General features: G+C 44.2%; 1 protein-coding gene across 3 annotated transcripts in view; it reads right to left on the reverse strand.

Annotated features, from left to right (window-relative positions):
- Positions 1–1897: 1897 nt before the first annotated feature.
- Positions 1898–22151, reverse strand: part of LOC141221874 (contactin-associated protein-like 5) — a 1265469-nt gene continuing 1245215 nt past the window's right edge. For 2 of the 3 annotated variants that reach the window (XM_073666602.1, XM_073666603.1), the window contains 2 exons: positions 21080–21151; positions 10352–11417 (listed from right to left, as the gene is read on the reverse strand). In XM_073666602.1, coding sequence (XP_073522703.1) covers positions 11221–11417; positions 21080–21151 — 269 coding nt within the window. In that variant the 3' untranslated portion in view covers positions 10352–11220. Of the gene's footprint in view, positions 3670–10351; positions 11418–21079; positions 21152–22151 lie in introns of those variants that run through there. The other variant, XR_012289806.1, reaches the window with a different exon arrangement.

Consider the following 22151-nt stretch of genomic DNA (forward strand, 5'->3'; position numbering starts at 1 on the left):
CCTTCATGCCTTTTCTAAAATCTGAAGATGAAGAGGAATTTCACTTTTTAGCATGACAACACTAAGCATATATCCAAATCAACAAAAGAATGACTTCACCAGAAGAAGATCAAAGTTTTGGAATGGCTCAGGCAAAGTCAAGACCTGAGTCTAATTGAATATCTGTTGGTTGATTTGAATTGGGCTGTACACAGGATAGATTATTGCAACTGACAGACTTGGAGTGTTACTGCTAAGATGAAGGGGCAAATATTGCCAATTTTAGATGTGCCATGCTGATAGACTCTGTCTTCTACCCAAAAAGACTGAATGCTGTTATAAATTTAAAACATACTTCAAGCAAAAATTAGTTTAAGGCTGCATATATTTATACAACCACATTAATTTTGTTCTTTATTTTTCTTTTTCCACCCAAAAACAGATTTCCATTGAATTGTACACAATATGGGTGATATCAAAGGTGGAAAAAGTTCTGAAAATATTTTCCTTGGTATCATTTTTTTTATGACACCTACCAGGCCTATTAATAGATGTATGCTTGCCACCTGGGCGTAGAACGGGTTCCATAGCTAGTTCTTACTATATTGGATAAGATTTATTCGAGAGGTGAATTGTACTAACATTCATCTATAACTTTACCATTTATGTATTACATATTGAGCCCTAAGTGTTCTTTCTAACCACCGTCACTTACTTTTTTTTCTGGTCTCCTCTTCCACCTAGGTTCCACTATCTCCCCCAAACAATCTTTGCCTGTTTCTGCCATAGTGATAGTGCGCATGTGTGGAGCTGGTTGACAGGGCACATCTTCGGTCATACTTTTCTTCCGTGTCTGGCATGTTCATGTGATCAGAGTTCTTATGCATGTTACCCATGTGTCATGTTATGCGACATGACATAGTGACCCCTCTCGCAGGATGTATTCAGCTCACCATCAAGACCATGGCATGTGCCATTTAGGTTTGGCCTTTTAGAATTAATTATAATCCAGGCTTGTTACTCTTTATTTAATTTGTTGGAAGAGATTTAAAAGGAATCCCAGACGCTGTGATGACAACGGCATGGCACTGAAATGCTTGTTGAGACAGGTGTCATACCAACAGGAGTAGGCTATAATGGGTATGTGTATACAATGAGTTTATCTTGGCACTCTTTGAGTTGCTTTGTCTCCATAGTATAGTATACACTTTCCTACTACCTCTTTTAGTACAAAACATTTGCCTGGTTTAAGTCCGATATACTTGGACCTATCGTGATGACTCACATTACTGTTACTTGGCTATTACGTGCGATCATGTAATTGGACTGTTTTACTTTTATGTAATTGGCCATGTTTGGCCTCTTCCTGATGAGTGTGTTGCCGTCCGTTCTGGGCACTTCATTCTTTATCTGTGCCTTTGTCTACTTGTGTTTGAACCAAGTATATTTTTAGATCTTTTCCACTTTTTGGCTTCTGACACATTTTTATATGTAGAATCAGTAGAATAGTGAATATAGCTCTGGAGAATAATACATAATTTAAGTCCAATAACAAGAAATAGTAAGTAATGGAGTTTATATAGACAGTGACTCAACTTTATATAGAGATTTCCTTCCATCTATAAACCACATGTAAAATATTACATGCTTGACTGTTAGTCACTATGCCAGTTGGCAGACCCACTTGTGCATGGCATATAACATGGAAAATGGACGTCTACTAAACAATGGCAGTATATTTGTTTTCCTGAACTATTATAGGCCAAAGATTGTACAGCTAGAAGTAGACAGAGATTTGTGAGGCAGTTGTATTTAATAAGAAAAGACTGTACACGCTGATGTTTGTAGAAAACAGATTTCTTTATTAAATATACATTATTTACAGTTCCTTATGTCTGTACAACAATAAGAATATAAAATAAAGAGAAATTGTTCTGTGCCAAGATCTTTTATTTAGTCTATAAATCTCTATTTGCACACTGTGTTGAAAACGCTTTAGTAGAACATGGGGAAGCAATATTGAGGCGTCCGCATGGAATATAATGATTAAATTAAGGGAGCGGAGATAATGTTCCTATCTAATATCACTAGAGAGTATACATTAGAGGGTAACAAAATAATTTTTCTATTTGCAGAGGGGGCACATACTTTACTAACATTCATCTTCGGTTTCCATTTCTTGTTAAATAGTAAATATTTTAGTAATAATTTCTACAGTATAAGAGGGATCCTATAGCAATGATCAACATGGCAGACTTTTTATTATAGTATTTTTTGACATTTTAAGTCCCCAAGGCTCGACAAGAAGAGATTGCACTTCAACCCCAACCATTGCTTGAAGTGGAGGGTAAGATTGGGGGCAGTTCCTTCCAGGGCAGTTCTTCCTCCATCCAGGGCAGTTCCTCCAACACATATCAGGTGGCACTTTGAGAGAGAGTTCCCCACAGTCTGCCCTAGCTGTCCCACAATTTGTGACTTCCCAGCTGTTTTAAAAGTGCAACTCAAGCTTCAGTGTCAAAGGCTGAAGAACCCTGGTTTACATCAACAATAAGTGAAAAAAAGGTGTTAAATCCCCCCCAAAGAAAAAAAACTACTGTTTCTGATAGCAGGCCCATCGACTGATGACTATCTTATCAAACTAAGAAGACTGTTATTGCACATAATAATTGGACAACTTGGAGATGACTATTAAAAACATGACATTTATCTTCCATACCCAAATCTCAGGCCTTTAGAGCTTAGTGAAGATTTTCGTCTAACTTGACCTACTTATAGTATGAAATCCCATACTATAGTTAGCAGCGCTTGCTCTATGAATATGTGGGCTCACGGTCACAGTCATCTACCCCAACCTTGGCTTGATGAATATACATAATGTTCCTTAGATCACTAAAGACTTTGAAAGCCCATTGTGCCCTGCATATGTCCTGGTTTTCCCATGCTTTGACACGGTACTGTTGGTCATCCTAGGTACCTAACATATTCCAAAAGGCTTCATTGACTGCAGCTATTAATGAAGCACTGCAAGCTTAAGTTCAGCATGTATTTTAATATTGCCATCCATTTCTCATTTGTTCTACCACAATAGGTCCAGAGTAGGTAAATTTCAGTCAATGAGCAGGACAAATTTTGTTGATAATCCTGTACCTCCTGGCGCATGGAAAGAATGACAGAACAGCAAATACACGGAGAGCAATGAAGGGAATGAAGGAGTGAATGTAACTGACTATGACTATTGATACAATTGATTGACACTGCATACATGGTCTGTAGAAAGCAGTGCCCCCCCTCCCTGTGACCACTTCCATCAGTGGTTGTGACTAACTATGTTACTTTTAGAGGAAAACCTCTATTTTTAAATGCTTTACAAGGGAAACGCTCCTTAAAGTGAATGTTAATCCATTTTTTTTGTTAGTTCTACCTCAATCCATCATTCTGTGCTGGTTAATTATATATCTTTAGTTTTGACAGAGAGCTCCTGATTCTCTGCATAGACGTAGAAGTAGAACATACTATGTGGCATAAATCAGAATTGTGTCATGTCTATGTAAGGGATTTTTAACTCAGAACAAAAATTTTTGGGCGATGAGGGTTTTGTCTTAACATCTGATCTAAAAATATCCTCTACTGAAACGTTCTACTTTTATGATTGCCATGCAACGTTGATGTTTCTCCTCAGTCAGATGTTACCTGAAACAAGTAGAAAAAAAGAGGAAAGAATGATTGTGACAGAACAGAAAGAAGAGCCTGGTGATGAGAATGTGCTGGTATTTGCTGAATGCTCGGAGTTTGTAATTAAGGAATGGATTAATCCTGATTGATTCACTCTCATCTGTAATCTATGATTCTTGTCAAGTCTCAGCTTCCACGGATATCATCAATAGCAGATCCTTCAGGTTGATTAAAGTGTCTACATTGACCGGCTGCCTAGTTTCATTATCTCTGCACATTATGAAAAATATAATAGACTAATTGTAGACATTTATAAACTTCTTCTAGAAAAATTTGAATGCATGGAAAGTGAACTTACATAACCAGCTACAGTGCTGGCCAAAAGTATTGGCACCCCTGCAATTCTGTCAGATAATACTCAGCTTCTTCCTGAAAATGATTGCAATCACAAATTCTTTGGTCTTATTCTCTTCATTTAATTTGCTTGCAAGGAAAAAACACAAACGAGGATGAAGCAAAAATCAAATTATTGATCATTTCACACAAAACTCCCAAAAAGGGCCAGACAAAAGTATTGGCACCCTCAGCCTAATACTTGGTTGCACAACCTTTAGGCAAAATAACTGCGAACAACCGCTTCCGGTAACCATCAATGAGTTTCTTACAATGCTCTGCTGGAATTGTAGACCATTCTTCTTTGGCAAACTGCTCCAGGTCCCTGATAATTGAAGGGTGCCTTCTCCAAACTGCCATTTTGAGATCTCTCCTCAGGTGTTCTATGGGATTCAGGTCTGGACTCATTGCTGGCCACCTTAGAAGTCTCCAGTGCTTTCTCTCAAACCATTTTATAGTGCTTTTGGAAGTGTGTTTTGGGTCATTGTCCTGCTGGAAGACCCATGACCTCTGAGGGAGAGCCAGCTTTCTCACACTGGGCCCTACATTATGCTGCAAAATTTGTTGGTAGTCTTCAGACTTCATAATGCCATGCACACGGTCAAGGCAGCAAAGCAACCCCAAAACATCAGGGAACCTCTGCCATGTTTGACTGTTCTTTTCTTTGAATGCCTCTTTTTTTTCCTGGACACTCTATGTTGATGCTTTTTCCCAAAAAGCTCTACTTTTGTCTCATTTGACCAGAGAACATTCTTCCAAAACATTTTAGGCTTTCTCAGGTAAGTTTTGGCAAACTCCAGCCTGGCTTTTTTATGTCTCAGGGTAAGAAGTGGGTTCTTCCTGGGTATCCTACCATACAGTCCCTTTTCATTCAGACGTCGATGGATAGTACGGGTTGACACTGTTGTACCCTCGGACTGCAAGGCAGCTTGAACTTGTTTGGATGTTAGTCGAGGTTCTTTATCCACCATCCGCACAATCTTGCGTTGAAATCTCTCGTCAATTTTTCTTTTCCTTCCACATCTAGGGAGGTTAGCCACAGTGCCATGGGCTTTAAACTTCTTGATGACACTGCGCACGGAAGACACAGGAACATTCAGGTCTTTGGAGATGGACTTGTAGCCTTGAGATTGCTCATGCTTCCTCACAATTTGGTTTCTCAAGTCCTCAGACAGTTCTTTGGTCTTCTTTCTTTTCTCCATGCTCAATGTGGTACACACAAGGACACAGGACAGAGGTTGAGTTAACTTTAATCCATGTTAACTGGCTGCAAGTGTGATTTAGTTATTGCCAACACCTGTTAGGTGCCACAGGTAAGTTACAGGTGCTGTTAATTACACGAATTAGAGAAGCATCACATGATTTTTCAAAGGGTGACAATACTTTTGTCCACCCCCTTTTTTAGGTTTGGTGTGGAATTATATCCAATTTGGCTTTAGGACAATTCTTTTTGTGTTTTTTTCATTGAAGACAAATTAAATGAAGAGAATAATACCAAAGAATTTGTGATTGCAATCATTTTCAGGAAGAAACTGAGAATTATCTTACAGAATTGCAGGGGTGTCAATACTTTTGGCCAGCACTGTACATATGCAAGAGTATACCAAGGCAGGGATGGGACTCCCAGAAATCATGCACTCACATACATTCATATTTTTGATGTATCCATATATACTCCCAAAATACATTGTTCACATAATACATAAAAATATACATACATATACAGACTCACATACAAAGACATACCATATATACATAAGAACAAACATATACAAATAAAATTCTACATACATGTACATATATACATAAACACATGTATACATATATACATTTATAGATACATACATAAAGATGAAAATGCACTATACTGTATATACATTGATGAATACATAGGCTTAAACTGTACATTTATTGTACATACTGTATATACAGACACACCTTATAATCCACACACATACTGTACATACACACATATACTGTATACAGAAGCATAACTAGAGACCAATAGGCCCCAGTGCAAAATTTGGACCTTGGCCCCCACCAGGATATTGGTCAGATATAAGAGCACTTGTAGCCTTCTAGATCCTATAAAGACATGCGTGTTCACCCCCCAGGTAATAATGTCCCCCGTCCTGGCTCCTTCCAGGAATAATGTCCCCCATCCTGGCTCCTCCATGTAATAATGACCCCCTCATAGTGGGTCCTTCCAGTAATAATGCATGACATTGTGGGTCCCATGCTATAACAATGTCCCCTATTCTGGCCCATTCCTGGTATACTTTCTCCAATCCTTCACCCCTTCCTGGTATAATGTTCTCCATCATTTAATAATGTTACTCATTCTGGGCCCTTTCTTTAATAATATTCCTCATCCTGGGGCCCATCCTGTTATAATGACCTACATCCTGGCTCCTTCCACCAATAATGCCCCCCATCTTGGGCCCTTACAGTAATAATGACCCCATCCTTGGCCCCATCCTATAACAATGCCCCCTATCCTGGGCACCTACTAGTATAATGTCCATCATCATGGGCCCTTTCCTGGTATAAAGTCTCCCATCCTGTTACAATGACCCCTACTTTATCCCTCCCAGCAGCCTCTGGCTTTTAGTCATAGGGGTGGGCTTTATTCACGGCTCAGTGCATAGTGAGCGGCGGCTGTAACCGCCCCACCCCGGTATTGACTGACAGCTATAATGCTGATCCCACTGTGTTACAGAATTGCTTGCAGCTTTGTATGTGAGGATGGCCCCTTTACCTATTGAGCTCCTGTGCGGCTGCACAGGTTCCACCAATCATCTGTTCTCCCCTGATGCACACACATGTAGACATACATGTATACACATACATACTCATACACATGTATACATACAAATATACACACACAGACATATTAACAACAACATAAATCAGACCTTGAGAGACCTCCTCAATAATTTAAAGAAAATCCTTTGCAAACAATCCCTTTCACCGTGAGAAGTCTCACACATACCCTGATTTTATATGTCACTGGTTATAAGAAGTTGTTTGTAATAAATTTATGATGTAAATGAGTAGATAGTCCCTTCCCATGGTAGACTGGCAGGTAGACCAAATGGCCCCTATATCTGAGTGCAGGTGGCATCCATTAGCAGGGCCACAAGTCACCAGGAATCAGGAACACATTACTAAAAACATATTTATTGTTTGCAATAGAGTTGAGCAAAGATTTGTAGGACCCTGGTCCAGCAGCTATGTCGTTAGTTTGTGGCCTCCCAGACTAGAGCCCTGTGAGCCACCTCCTATCTGCCGGCATCTCCAAGACTTCTTCTGATTAGTAGGTTCAAGGTGACATCATACATGCATCACGCTGTAACGGTGACGTTGCGCTTGTCCTACTAATTAGAAGTGGAGCTACCGGTAGTAGGAAGCTACAGGACTCTGTTCAGGTGGCTCAAATTGCTCAAGCTTAGTATTCTTTTAGCATTCTGACTTTCTGATCTAAGCAAAAATATACTTCTAACAGCAAAAAAGAAGATTGACACAACAACTACTAAAATGTAATTGGATCTGAGCCCTGTGAACTTCCCACTATCTGTTGCCATTCTGGACACCACTTTTCATTAGTAGGGCCCATCAACATTATGACTATAGGTGACTATCATAATGGGTGTTGTGTCTCGTGTCAAGGGTAATACTGATCAGGAGAGGCGCCCAGTACGCCAGCAATCATTAGAAAGTTCACAATGCTCTCCTTTGGCTGGAGTACTGGTTCCTGCAAATCTATTTGCATAACTTTGCTGAAAAGTTAGAATAGACTGTAATTAATGGAGATCACAAGCAGGTAAATGGGGAAGATGGGGCAGCATGGTGGCTCAGTGGTTTCTTTCCAGCACTGAGGACCTGTGTCCATATCCCACCAAGGACATCTGCAAGGAGTTTGTATGTTCTCCCCAAGTTTGTGTAGGTTTCTTCTGTGTACTCTGGTTTCCTCCAAAGATATACTTGATAGGGAATTAAGATTGTGAGTCACAACAGGGATAGTCATGATAATGTATGTAATGTGCTATAGAATATGATGCCATTCTATAAATGAGTAAAAATAGAACAAGTACAAAATGAAAAAAGGGTAAAATGTTCCACAGTCTCTTAACAAATATAAGGCCCTCTCCCAATGGCTGGAGATAAAAGCACAAATACAATCATAGAACATTCTCATCCCCAGACATGTATGGTATACTCAATACCTATTGGACAATAAGGTAGCACCTGACATTACCAAATGATGCTCACAATTCAAAAACAGTGAATTGTTACTTTCCAGTAAGGCAGCATTTTGCGGCAATGCCATATTGTGTTCTCCACAGACTTAAAAAAATTGTGTCAAAAACTATGCGTCAAAAAAAAAATAGGAAAATCACACATCTTGTGAACACTGCCTAATTGTGTGCAAGCTTTGTTTTTGCTGTCGGAGGTTTGATAGTATAAGTGGAGCCCCGCTGGTTTATTTTTTACACCCAATTTCTGTAGGTTTACTACAAAACTAACCATATCCCCTCTTTATTTATCATGTCATCTACTGAATATAGGCTAAGAACGACTGATAAAGGATATTTTTCATCAACAAAAAGGCATTTTATGCTTTACATATTCAGACTTTACTCTGAACCTTAGCAAAAAAAAATTTTACAATACATAATTGAATGATAAGCTGTTAAAACTTCCATTTAGCTATTGTATATTTGTTTCTAGGTTATCGCTGTTCCTTAAGGGGCTGTAACCGAACTTTATAGAGTCTTAGAAGGTGCATTTGCAGCCCATACATTAGCATAGAAGTGTTAGTGCATGTCCAGGCAGATCTGTCATTCAGGAGCCTAGAAAAGATGGCTGACCACCAGACTAGGATCCATAATACCAACATCATTGGTTTTTAGCTACCCAGTTTCCAACAGACAGATATAACTCAAAAATATTTCAACTGGATGTGATTATTAGGAAGAAATGCTCTTCGCACATTTAATTACAATTAGTTACTGTAATATTCCTCTGATTTTTGTAAGTCAAGAACCCCTTAGTTGCCAACAGTCTAACATTTGCTGGAAAAGTCCTAAAATTTCAAATGCAATTCAGCTAAAATCAGGGCTGATCTGGGCCATAAACGGGAAGGGTTTATGTAAACCGCACACAAAATAAGAAGTCCCTCCATGATTAGGGCATTCCCTGGAGGGATACCATTGATGGTAAGTAAGTGTACTGCATAATGAGAAATTATCTCAAGTAAGTTCTTTAGCCAAATGCATGATGCTGGAACCATAGAAGGTGTAGACTAAGGAGCAGTTGAAGCCTTCATCATCATAGCCCTGAGAGGCTCTTCAAGTAGAGATTGCCTGATTTATGTTACGTTCCCGTGTTGAGTTTTTGGTGAATTTTTGAGGCAGTGTATTTTAGCTGAGCAAAAAAAGCAGCATCTTACAGTTCCAGAAAAGTAGATTGGATGTCAAGAAATCTCATGCCCCCTGTGTTGATTTTTTTAATTCTGCTTAAACTGCCCTAGGGTGCGATTTTGAAATTTGCAACTTGTCAATTACTCTTGCGGGTAAGCTGAGTTTTATGTGCAGATTTTCACCATAGAATTGAATTAGATGTAGAAAATCCATAAATAAAAAAGGCCTATGCATTTTTAGTAAGTTTCTGCTGCGCAAACGAGCTAAAAATGCAAGTAATCCGCACATGACTGTATCAATACATTTTTGTCAAAGCAAAACACCAGGGAATATCAAAAACAAAGCAGCTTTAGTTTAAACATGACATTCTAAAAAGAGACAGAAACCACAGGGTTAAAAAACTCAATAGAAATGCAGGTAAAAACACACTCAAAAACGCAATGAAAAAAACACAAACAATCTTAAAGGGGTTGTACATTACTAGAACAACCCCTTCTTGATCTAAATGTTTGGCCCTGATAAAAATAAAAAAGCCTATACTCACCTTCCTTGCCGGCGAAATTCCAGTGGTGTCAGCACTCGTGGTCGCGGGGCTCCCGTGCTGTTGTTATGACATGTGGTGCCTGGCGCCCAATCAGCGCTAGGGTCACTGGCCCTGCCTTCGCATGAATTGAACATGAAGAGGAAGTAAGAGATCCGCTGCCGCCCTGACTTCCTCTTCATGTTCATTTCATACGAAGACGGGGACAGTGACCCTAGTGCTGAGGGGGCTGGGCTCACATTTCATGACAGCCACTTGGGAGCCCCGGGAATGCGAGTGCTGAAACCACTGGAACGGCGATGGCACGGGAGGTGAGTATAGGCTTTTTTTATTTTATCGGGGCCAAACATTTAGATCAAGAAGGGTTTGTCCTAGTAGTGGACAACCCCTTTAAAGGTGCGCAAAAATGTTGCAGAAAGTCTGCAACATCAAAAACTCATTAAATACTCATTGAGGGAAGGTAGCTTTACCTGTGATATGTCTTCAGCATGATTCCTCTGTTCTAAGTCCAGCTACATATCATATAACAGAGAATTGCATAAGGTAAAATTCCCTAAAGCTCAACCTTGAGTTCTCCACAAAATATTACAGTCCCTGTTTGTTCAGTGCCTGTACACATGTCCTGTCTCATTTTATTGGGTGCTACAATAAAGGAAGGTGACAATAAAGGAAATGTCTGCTCCACGTCATGATTTTACCTCTTATGCTGCATACAATGTCCTGGAACCTCTATAGAAATGATTCTTAATATAAGAAAGTTCTAATTTGAGCTAAGCAGCATGTAGTTCCTATATATACTGTTCTTCGGTTATAGTGATAGATCCAAATATGCGCAAGGAGGACTTTTTAGAGGGATTCTGTTGCCATTTTGCAAGTCAACTCTTTATCCAGAACATATCACTTGAAGCTTCTATAAAGAATCCCCTGCCTTTAGCATCCATTAATCTCTCTGCTACATCACTCTCGAGTACTACATGGTGGCATTAGGGTTAATTCCTCGTTGTTATGCTGGCGAGTACCCCTAGAAGCACGGGAAAAGAGGCCTAATTTGCAAAGCTTAGGAGCTTTTAAGAAGACAGAGGCTTAAGACTTTCGTCATGTCCCTCTTGTTAATTCCCAGGGGATTAACATTATCGAGATATCGCTAAAATAACTAACAAAATTGAAAAAATAGGGGTATAGAAGAAACAGATGATGTAGAAACTGAGTCTCTCAAATAAAATATTCCTTTTTGCACTCGCTGACTGTGTTCTGTAAGTCCAGCTCGTTCCTGAAGGGATAGTCCATGCTGTCCGGATATTCCTTCTCTTTGGACTGACTTTTTCCGTGAGTTTTTTTGTGTTGGTAAAAGATTTTTAGCATTATCGCCACGATGCATAAAATGATGAAAATTGTTACAGCTATGATGCCTAGAGAGAGAGAAAGGGGGAAACAAATAATGAGTCTTACTCCTCAATTTGGCAACAGAGGCATTCATTTCACCTAAGTGTCAAGTATAGTACTATGCCATATTTTATGGGGAAATATTCCTGCCCTGCTCTTTAGCTGCATTTTATTTTCTACTACATTTACATGCAGAGCAGCATTCAAAATTCTGCTGAAGTTATTGCAGCCCCTGCTTGCTTAGTGTCTATACGCAACGTTTAGGCTAGGGTTAGTTTGCAACATGCAGTTGTGTGACATATAATTGCAATGTCGAGCTGCCATATGACAGTAATTAAGGTTGCAATGTGCCATGACCATAATCCAAATGCCAACGAAATACAATCCTGCAGGATTTCTGCATGACTAAATTTCCCATTATTAGTTAAAATTGGCAATGTAAAACTCGTGCTACTAATGTTTTTTAATTAAAAGTCACAGTGCACCCTCTGCTCTGCTATTGTAGTGTATGGTGGGAAATATAGTAATTATACCGTCTTCCACAATGCCTGAAGATAGAGAAGAACCTTACAGGGTTTCCGTTATACTTTTATTAGGGTATGTTCACATGCACATTTTTTACTTTTTTCTTTTTCTGTACTATTTATCAAGATGGTCAATGTTACATTGGTACCCACCACACCTATTAAAAGGATTGTTGCTTAGTTGGTAAATAAATTTCCCCCACCACCTCCTTTTCCCGCCCTTTCTCTGCTGGCGTCCATCAAGGCTCTGGGACTTCTACTCTTCTCCATCTATACCTTTGGCCTGGAACAACTGATAAAATCCCATGGCTTCCAGTACCAACTATATGCCGATAACACTCAAATTTGGCCCAGATGTCACCTCCTTGCTGTCCAGAATTCGAGAGTGCCTATCAGCTATATCCTCCTTCCTCTCATCACGCTTTCTAAAACTCAATGTGGACATAAGTTAACTCCTAATCTTTCCTCCATCTCACTCACCCTCCCTACCAGACTTTTTTATCACAAAAAATGACATCATGCTTTCTCCTGTATCACAAGTCTGGGTGTAATCCTTGCTTCTGCCCTGTCCTTCAAACCACACATCTAAGCCCTTACCACCTCCTGCAGTGTCCAACTCAAGCATATTTCTAGAATAAGTCTTTTTCTCAACCCCAAATATGCTAAAAAGTTAGTATATGCCCTCATCATCTCCCTCCTCGACTACTGCATTATTCTCCTGTAGCACCCTGAGGATTCGGCTGCTACAGGGGTATTGCACCTCAATCCAGAGGTGTGATATTCCACTCCCGGGTAAGGATGGAGTGTGGAACTGAGCTCGGTAGGCTGCATGCACTACACACATCCCATTTCCGAGGAGCAGACCGACGGTACTCCCACTTAGAAATGTGCAGGTACGACCGAGTCTGTTCCTGGCTGGAGTGGGAGGGGGGTGGTACATCCCAGTAGTGTAGGGGCAGATAGGGGGAGCAGCCTGGGTAAAGATAGGAGCTCATTGGGTGCTGGTCACCTGAGCTCACACATAGAGGGTGTATATAAGGTGGGCACCATCAGAGATCAGGGTCAGTCAGTCTGTGAGTCTTTGCAGAGAAGTCAGAGGAAGAGGAGCAGAGCAGTCCCAGAGAGAGAGAGAGAGGAGAAAGAAGGAAAGACCCAGAGAGGGGACAAAGAGAGGACTCTGAGAGCCCAAATTCAAGCTGCGGGTGAAGAGTCGGCATTAGGGTACCGGAACCCAAGCTGGTGGGGGCAAAAACACACCCCAGCCAGAGACCGGAGGCCGTGGGCAGCGTCTGCCACGGCCACCCACCACATCCACCACGAAGGCATACCACGTGGAGGGTCAGGAAACCCAAGGCCAAGGGTCACCCAACAGAAGGCCCGAGGGAGCTGGACCTGGGTGGATCAATAGTGGGGACGGCCAGAGAAAGGACAGAAGGAGAGCTCAGGGTCACGCTCCGGACTCGCTTGGGGGTTGGCTGGATCCAGGACCTGGTGGATGCAGCACGGCTCGGGAGGTCACTTGAAGCTGGAGTGACCAGAACATCAGCAGTGAGTAAATACCCTAAACTGCACAACCCGACTCTGTCTTCATTTAACACCTATGCTGCACCACCACAACCCCCATCCTCTGCACCTGACCCCCTGAGGCTATACCCCACCCGTTGGGGGTTATACCACCAAAAGCTGCACCTACACCATCAGCCTCAGCGGACCCTGCTGCAGCGGCGGCCATAGTGACCGCAATACAACGGGTGGCGTAGTCGACAATAAAGAACTTATTAACATCTGTAGGACTGCCACATACAACTGAGTTTGACACCCTGGGCACGGACCGGGTCACAGCCACTCGGAAGACTACAACTCCCATCTGATCCGGCTCCGGATATTCCCCCTAAAGAATATGGCCCAGGGGGCGCGTCAACTTTGGCGTAGTCGGCAGGATTACGTGCCCGCAACACCCGGGTACTGCGTGCCTGAAGAAAAGAACAAGTTTACCGCAAAAAGAAGTCTCCTGCCGGTTCCGGAGGGTCCATGCCATCGGACTCCATCACAGGTCGATTCCCGCCGGTTGTCCGCCATTAACAGCGTTTTCCCGCCATCTGCAGAGTTTCCCGCCACTGGGAAGCGATTCCCGCCATTTCCAAAGGTTTCCCGCCTTGGAAGAGCGGACGCCATTATGGGCGTGCCAGAGGGTGGCGAGAGGCCACCTCCCATCGTGGGCCAGGACCGAAAATGGCGCCAAAAGTGGAAACCGCCCCCACCAACAGAGACTGTGATGCTAGAGGTGTCTGTCAGCGTGAAAGAACAGCCCCTGGAGCTGACAGTCACCAAGTGGCCCCGGGACCGCCGTCGAAGGGGGAGGAGACGAAAGGAGAGAACAAAGATGGGTGCCGCCTGGAGCAGTCTAGAGCGAGCGCACCCGGAGGCAAGAAGCCTGGAGAAGAATATCGGAGGAGCTTACCCGGAGATGGCGAGAAAGCAGAGCAGCACCGGCCCGTTGGCCAGGAGCCTGCTAGAAACAGAGGAGGGAGAGCAGAGCAGCACCGGCCCGCTGGCCAGGAGCCTGCTGGAAGCAACTGTAGGAGAGCAGAGCAGCACCGACCCGCTGGTCAGGAGCCTGCTGGAAACAACGACCCCACTAGGACTAGTGGAGGTCCTAGCACAGCTCCCCCGAGACCGGGAGTGTGCACAGACCGCTCTGGAGGGCCTCGCAAGGAGGATGGCCCGGGTGCAGCGAGAGACGTTGGCGGAGTGGAGCCGTGAGATGGCCCAGCAGACCGAGACCTGTCAGCGGAGCACGCCACCCGAGACGAGGAAACAGACCGCCTCTGAGGATGGCGCGGGAGGATTGAAGGCCGGAGACGGCGCCGAGAAGGGAGCCGAACGAGTGGAGGCAGGTAAAGGGGACGTCTATACCCCAAACCGGGAAACCGCGTACCTGCCCCAGCTCCCCGTCGCAGAGCCCGAAGTCTATCCTGCCGTGCCCGTAACCGCAACGTCACCGCCACAGACTAGGCCTCAACCGGAAGCCGCAGCCGCGACCCCTGTGACGTCACACGCCTCGACCCCGAGCGTGACCAAGCAGGAAGTACCACCAGCCTGGTCGCAAGGCCTAGTACCCCCAGGCGCCGCAATACCAACAGCGCCCCCTACCTCCGCGGAGCCCCCGGCCTGGTCGCAGGGCCAAGTAGCCCAGGGCGCCGCCGTCCTTACGGTGCCCTTCACCTTCCAGATACCCCAGGCCTGGCCGCAAGGCCCGGGCAACCCGGGCGCTAACACCACCGCGCCCATAAGACCTAAAGTGCCGCATCTGGGAGAGGACCTGTACGCCCAGCATACGTGCCCGGATGGGCAGCCATTTATATGGCCACCGGAGTTCCACCATCCCCGACTCCGGAGAGAGAGACCCCTGGATGAACCCCTGATCCCGGCTCCAAAGCCCGTAAAGAGGATCTCGCCCCCGCTAGCAGAAGCGCAGTTCGAGTGGGACCCCACCGGAGAAGATCTCATGGGGTTCACTCAAGAGACTCGGGCAGCTGCAGCGGAGCGTGCTGAGTGCTGCCGCCAACAGCTCGAGGACTTTGAGAGGGAGCGGAGAGAGAGGCGGGTCCGGGAACAGCAAGCTCAAGTAAGGAGCGCGGAGCAGAAGAGCCGGGCCAGGAGAGACCCCCGTGCAGCGCATAGTCCCCGCACCACCGGGACTGTGATAAAGTTTAATATGCAGCATGGGTGGGGCTTCATCCGAGACCACCGCACCCTAGGCGACGTCTTCGTGACCAGGAGAGACGTTGAGTCCCACCTACCGGAGGGACACAGAGGTCGTGACCTTTACATCGGGGACGAGGTCACCTTCACCCGGCACAAGTGTGCCAAAGGACCCTACGCCCTCCATGTGCATCATCTGACGGAGGAAGAGCTGCGGTGTGAGGAGGAAGAACAAGAGGACCCGGACGGGTCTGAAACTAGAGCCAAAGGTAACAATAAAGAAAGAGCAGGAGGACGCCGTCGTTAAGTACAGCGAAGCAGGAGCTGTATATAGTTGCCCGTCGGGGCACCATAAACTGAAACTGAAACTGTTACTGTTGATAAAATAGTCCCCGTTGGGACCAGCAAGTGTGAACTGTTACCCGTTTAACCCCTAAATCCCACTGACCGAGGACTGAGAGCGGTCATTCCTCCCCAATACCTGGCCGAGGACTGAGAGCGGCCACTACCCCTGTATATAGTTGCGCGTCCTAAAGCGCCCCCTACCGGTTTTATAGGAAAACCATTTGTCTAGAGAGACTGTCGCACTTTACCCGGTCACAAGTTGCACAGTGACCGGAGGAGGAGCCAGAGGCGACGAGAATGTTTTATCTGCTAATATATGTTGTTTTATATGTTTTATATGTTTATGCAAAAATTTGTATGTTTTTGGTGTTATGTCTTACAGCCCGAGGACGTGCTGTGATTTACCAGGGGGGAATGTAGCACCCTGAGGATTCGGCTGCTACAGGGGTATTGCACCTCAATCCAGAGGTGTGATATTCCACTCCCGGGTAAGGATGGAGTGTGGAACTGAGCTCGGTAGGCTGCATGCACTACACACATCCCATTTCCGAGGAGCAGACCGACGGTACTCCCACTTAGAAATGTGCAGGTACGACCGAGTCTGTTCCTGGCTGGAGTGGGAGGGGGGTGGTACATCCCAGTAGTGTAGGGGCAGATAGGGGGAGCAGCCTGGGTAAAGATAGGAGCTCATTGGGTGCTGGTCACCTGAGCTCACACATAGAGGGTGTATATAAGGTGGGCACCATCAGAGATCAGGGTCAGTCAGTCTGTGAGTCTTTGCAGAGAAGTCAGAGGAAGAGGAGCAGAGCAGTCCCAGAGAGAGAGAGAGAGAAGAAAGAAGGAAAGACCCAGAGAGGGGACAAAGAGAGGACTCTGAGAGCCCAAATTCAAGCTGCGGGTGAAGAGTCGGCATTAGGGTACCGGAACCCAAGCTGGTGGGGGCAAAAACACACCCCAGCCAGAGACCGGAGGCCGTGGGCAGCGTCTGCCACGGCCACCCACCACATCCACCACGAAGGCATACCACGTGGAGGGTCAGGGAACCCAAGGCCAAGGGTCACCCAACAGAAGGCCCGAGGGAGCTGGACCTGGGTGGATCAATAGTGGGGACGGCCAGAGAAAGGACAGAAGGAGAGCTCAGGGTCACGCTCCGGACTCGCTTGGGGGTTGGCTGGATCCAGGACCTGGTGGAGGCAGCACGGCTCGGGAGGTCACTTGAAGCTGGAGTGACCGGAACATCAGCAGTGAGTAAATACCCTAAACTGCACAACCCGACTCTGTCTTCATTTAACACCTATGCTGCACCACCACAACCCCCATCCTCTGCACCTGACCCCCTGAGGCTATACCCCACCCGTTGGGGGTTATACCACCAAAAGCTGCACCTACACCATCAGCCTCAGCGGACCCTGCTGCAGCGGCGGCCATAGTGACCGCAATACAACGGGTGGCGTAGTCGACAATAAAGAACTTATTAACATCTGTAGGACTGCCACATACAACTGAGTTTGACACCCTGGGCACGGACCGGGTCACAGCCACTCGGAAGACTACAACTCCCATCTGATCCGGCTCCGGATATTCCCCCTAAAGAATATGGCCCAGGGGGCGCGTCACTCCTCTGTGGCTTCACAACAAAAACTCTCACACCCCTCCAGTCTATCCTTAACTCTGCTTCCCGATTAATCCACCTCTCATCTTGCTGCACCCCTGCCTCTCTTCTCTGCCAATCCCTTCACTGTCTTCCAATTCCACAGCAAATCCAGTTTAAACTACTAACAATTATGTACAAGTGTGTCAATAATCTGTTTCCTTTATACATTTCCAGACTAATCTCCCGATAACCTCCTCACATGTAATCTCTGGTCCTCACAAGACATCCTTCTCTCCTTCATCCTTATACATTCTTCATTCAACTGCTCCCTAGGTTTTTCCAAGCATCCTCCATCATCTGGAATTCAATGCCTCATTATGTCCGATTGTCTCCCACAATTGGAACCTTCAGATGCAACTTAAAAACCCATCTCTTTGGAAAAGCTTACAGCCTGCAATAACCCAGCTGCCACCTCACTACCACCTACTGTTTCCTTCCCCAATACCCTGTAGACTATAAGCCCATGAGGGCAGGTTCTCTCTTTCTGTACCAATCTGTCACTGTTAGGGATCATGCAGATGTCTGTGAAAATTGGTCTGAGCAGAGACTGCAATGCACAGACTGGCCGAGGCCCTTCATGCCTGAATGACACAGCTTCATACAGTATACATTTATGAGGCTGTCACATTGGGTCGGGAGATCGGCAACCAGTTTGTGCATTATGGTCCGTGCTCGGACCGATTTGCACAGACATCTGCATGAACAATTAGTTTGCAACTGTATTTTATAAATGTTTTTTATGTATGTAAACCCTTTTAACATGTGAAGCACACTGGGATTAATAGTGTTTTAAAAATAAATAAAATATTCTGAGACCCCATCCCACGATCAATAGAACTGGAGTGAGGAGGAACAAATTTGACTGGAGCATTGGCTATTGCTAAATTTAAAGGGAAACTGTCAGAAACTTCTAAACCCTCATACTCACCACACAAAATATTTGTAAGATTGTTTAACCCTTTAAAAGATAAGCCAGTTAATCCCTTTGTGACTGCAGCAGTAAAAAATTGTGTTTTGGACGTCAGTATACATTAGTTTTGAAGTTTATTAGGGCTGGATGATGCACTTCCAGGTCCTCAGCCTCACACTGTATTCGCTGCCTAGTTTCACCTTCCTCCGGTTGATTGATAGGTCAATAACTGTGTACCACAGCAATCAACCTCTCAATCAACCAGAAGAGGGTGGTGCCAGGCGAGAAATATTGCATGAGTCCAAAGTGCATCAATCACATCTCAATGCACATCCAGTCTGATGTACTGTTTCCTGAATTTCAAATGTGAGTTCTCACTGCCGGACCATTGCTTCAGGGTCATAAAGGGATTAACTGTCTTATCTTTTAAAGGGTTACAAAGTCTTATGAATGGGGGAAGGAGGATAGAAGTTTCTTAACACTTCCCTTTAAGCACCTTCTTACCATGGTCATAGGGTGAGTAGAAATGGAAGTCTTGGGTTCAAGGAAATGGAAGGAGTAAGAGCAATTATACATTTATCACCTTTTCTGTTAATACGGTAGGTAATAATTGTAATTTGTGGAAATCTTCTTTACTATTCACTGACAGCAAGCACACATCCAAAAATGATTAGGAATTAAAGCATTCATTTTAAATGTTTTACTGTATGACAATTTGTATAAGATTGCTCACTTCCCTAAGCAGGCATTTTCTAAAGCAGGCTAGCACTTTAAACTTCAGAAGCTCCCAGGACTCAGAAATTATACTGCACAGAAAATGTCACTAAACTGTGGTAAATGTGAGGAGCTGGCAACTTACTAAAGATTACTGGATCAATGCATGTAGAGCAGAGTCCACGGCTCTAAAGGATGCAGACTTTTTCCAGCACGGAGCACCAGTTCCGTCTATCTTATTATTATGTTTTATTAGAGATTTGCTTGCTCTGTTTTATTAGTGATTTGTTTGCTCATCAGATCAGCCTCATGAATCAATGCTTCCATTTAGTGACAGTAAGCAGAGTAAGATGTGCAGGCTGGATCTTACGCATACATAAGCCCAGAAACAAGGTTGGCAATCAAGGAAAACCATCACTCCATTAATCTCATTAGTATCTCAGGGGTGTCAAGTCGTTGTCCTAACAGCCACTATTCACAATATGTGGATGGAGAAAGTAGACCCACTGGAGCCATCACACAGGGGGTCTCACATGAAGTCCCAGGTGTAGGGCTTCTGGAATATTCTTCATTATTTCAGATTAAAACAAATGTTTAAGGGGGAAGGTGCTGATCCCAGGGAGGGAAGAAAAGTAGCCACATCTTTAGTCAGGAGTTGGTGGAATGACATCAAAGGGATAGGATCTAGGCTGAGGTCCTGGAGCCTATGTAGGAATGGCTTATGGAGTTTGGTGATCGGTTGCCGACAGGGCTAGATAAACGTGCTACAGTTGTGTGATCTATCATCTGGATTTGATGAACTTTCTTAAGGACTATTGCTACTGGACACCTGAGCTTCTGTCATTTTATCTGTCGTCTGGAGGTGCGTGTAATGTGAATACATACTATACTGGCTGTAGATACAAAATCTGTGGGCCAACCAAAAGTTGGGAGACAGTGAGTATTGCCTGGTACAAAGGCAGTGGAACTACCGTCCCGGGGAGGAAATCTTGTGGACTAGAGGCAATGTATTTTGGTCATTTACCTGGAGGTGTTGTAAAACCTTGGATGTAAGGAATAAAATATTGATGCATCGTTAACCTGTCTAGGTGATTATTACAATGCACAACCTCAGATTTTAACAGTAAATATTTCATGTTAGTGATTTGTGTTTGTATACTCAGGCGCCTGGAGTAAAAAAATACAAAATATGACCAAATGCTGGTGGAGACATTGGGTTAGTCGTGGCATGTCACCCATGTAACACTAAGGTGATGGACACGACCATTAGAAAGTGGATGCTGTGATGTGTGCAGGAAATGATGGCATTGCTCCATTTCTACCCTCTCACTACACCAGCTACGATTAGACTGAATGGTTAAAACTCACCATCCACATAGTGATAGATGGCTTGTCAAGGCCGGGCTATGAGGTAAGATAAGCTATTCTGAAAATGTCACACGAAGAACAAACCAATTGTAGAGATGTATAACAGTGCTCACAACAAAAACAGATCCAATCCAAGCGCACATCAGATCTGACATTAATGAACACAGATGCTGCTAAACCCCTTCTTGATGTTTTTCCAAGGCTGTAATAAGCTGGTCTTAAAAGTCAGATGAGGCTGAGCAGAACTACTTATTGAGCCATCATTGGGATATCCAAATTTTTATAATGTCGTAGGTATTATTACTGAATTATTTCTATCCTGAAATCACTGAAAATGATGTACAGCTGTCTCTTTAGAGTGCCCAAATAGGCTCCCTACCACTGATATATGATTCTACACACAGGTCCAGGTATTTGTACAAATATTTGATACGCGACCCCGCTGATCAGTCATTAATAGCTGATTACCTCCGATGACCGCAGGACCGCTTCTCATTTCATTAGTCAAGGGCTCCCTGTCATCTGTCTTTCCAAATGGATCTGAGGAAACAAAATTCATCCATGGAAAGATTAGCGGTTCTAGGGCATGAGCGCGGAATGAGTCCTTCCTTCAATGATCACAACCGTAGATATAGAGGTAATTATTTATCTGAAAGGTCACACAGATGACAGATCAAAGATTTTATGGTTTTAGTTTGACATATAAAGGGATTTTCAGTGTTATTTAAAATTGTTCCCAATATTGAACATATTTTCGATAAAATAATAAAAACATATATTTAGCAATTTAATCGCTGACATTATAGTGTTGCACCCCCAGTTATTCCTGTATTCTGCTCATCTGCTTGTCTTGTCTACACCATGTGACTGCTGCAGCCAATCAGTGGCCTCAGCAGTATACAGCATGAGACAACTGAGGTCAGTTATTGCTGCGGCATATGGGACCACGTCCATATAATATGTTCCTCTAAACAAGCCCTAAAATTAAGGGAACAAATTTGAATTTCGTTTTTTCGTGACTAGATATCATCCGCTACCTATTTGAGGTCATGCTGAGAGAGAGGAAGAGAATCGCTGTATACACCCCACAGTTTCTTGTGGCTAAATATCATTCATCGGCTTATTGGAGATCATGCTGGGAGAGGAGGAGAAAAAAGCTGATTCATTCACAACATGCAAATAGCCCCTTTAAAAAAGAAGAAGGCAAGAAATCTAGTGTCATCTAATGGAGGTAGCAATCCATAAAGTCCATATTGTAACATACCTGGTGGCGTCCTTGCATAGTGGTCCATCTCCCACTGTGCAAGAGCGCGCACTTGATCTCCAGTCCAGTTTGCTAGCCTGGCTTCCCTCCATGCTGTCTGTTTGCCTCTGTGTCTGCTGCTTAAGGGCGGCGCCCGATCACTTCCTGCTTTTTGTACCTGCTGCAGACACACCCCTTGTGCGTCCTCAGCCTATTGATGTCTGCCATCTGGTATTTAACCCAGCTGCTCCAATGAATCCCTGCCTGAACATTGTGTTCTGTCAGTTGGCCTTTGGT

Source organism: Phyllobates terribilis, unplaced genomic scaffold (assembly GCF_046119375.1).
Source record: "Phyllobates terribilis strain yellow unplaced genomic scaffold, ASM4611937v1 Scaffold_2__4_contigs__length_985480577, whole genome shotgun sequence".
NCBI classification, from domain to species: Eukaryota; Metazoa; Chordata; class Amphibia; order Anura; family Dendrobatidae; genus Phyllobates; species Phyllobates terribilis.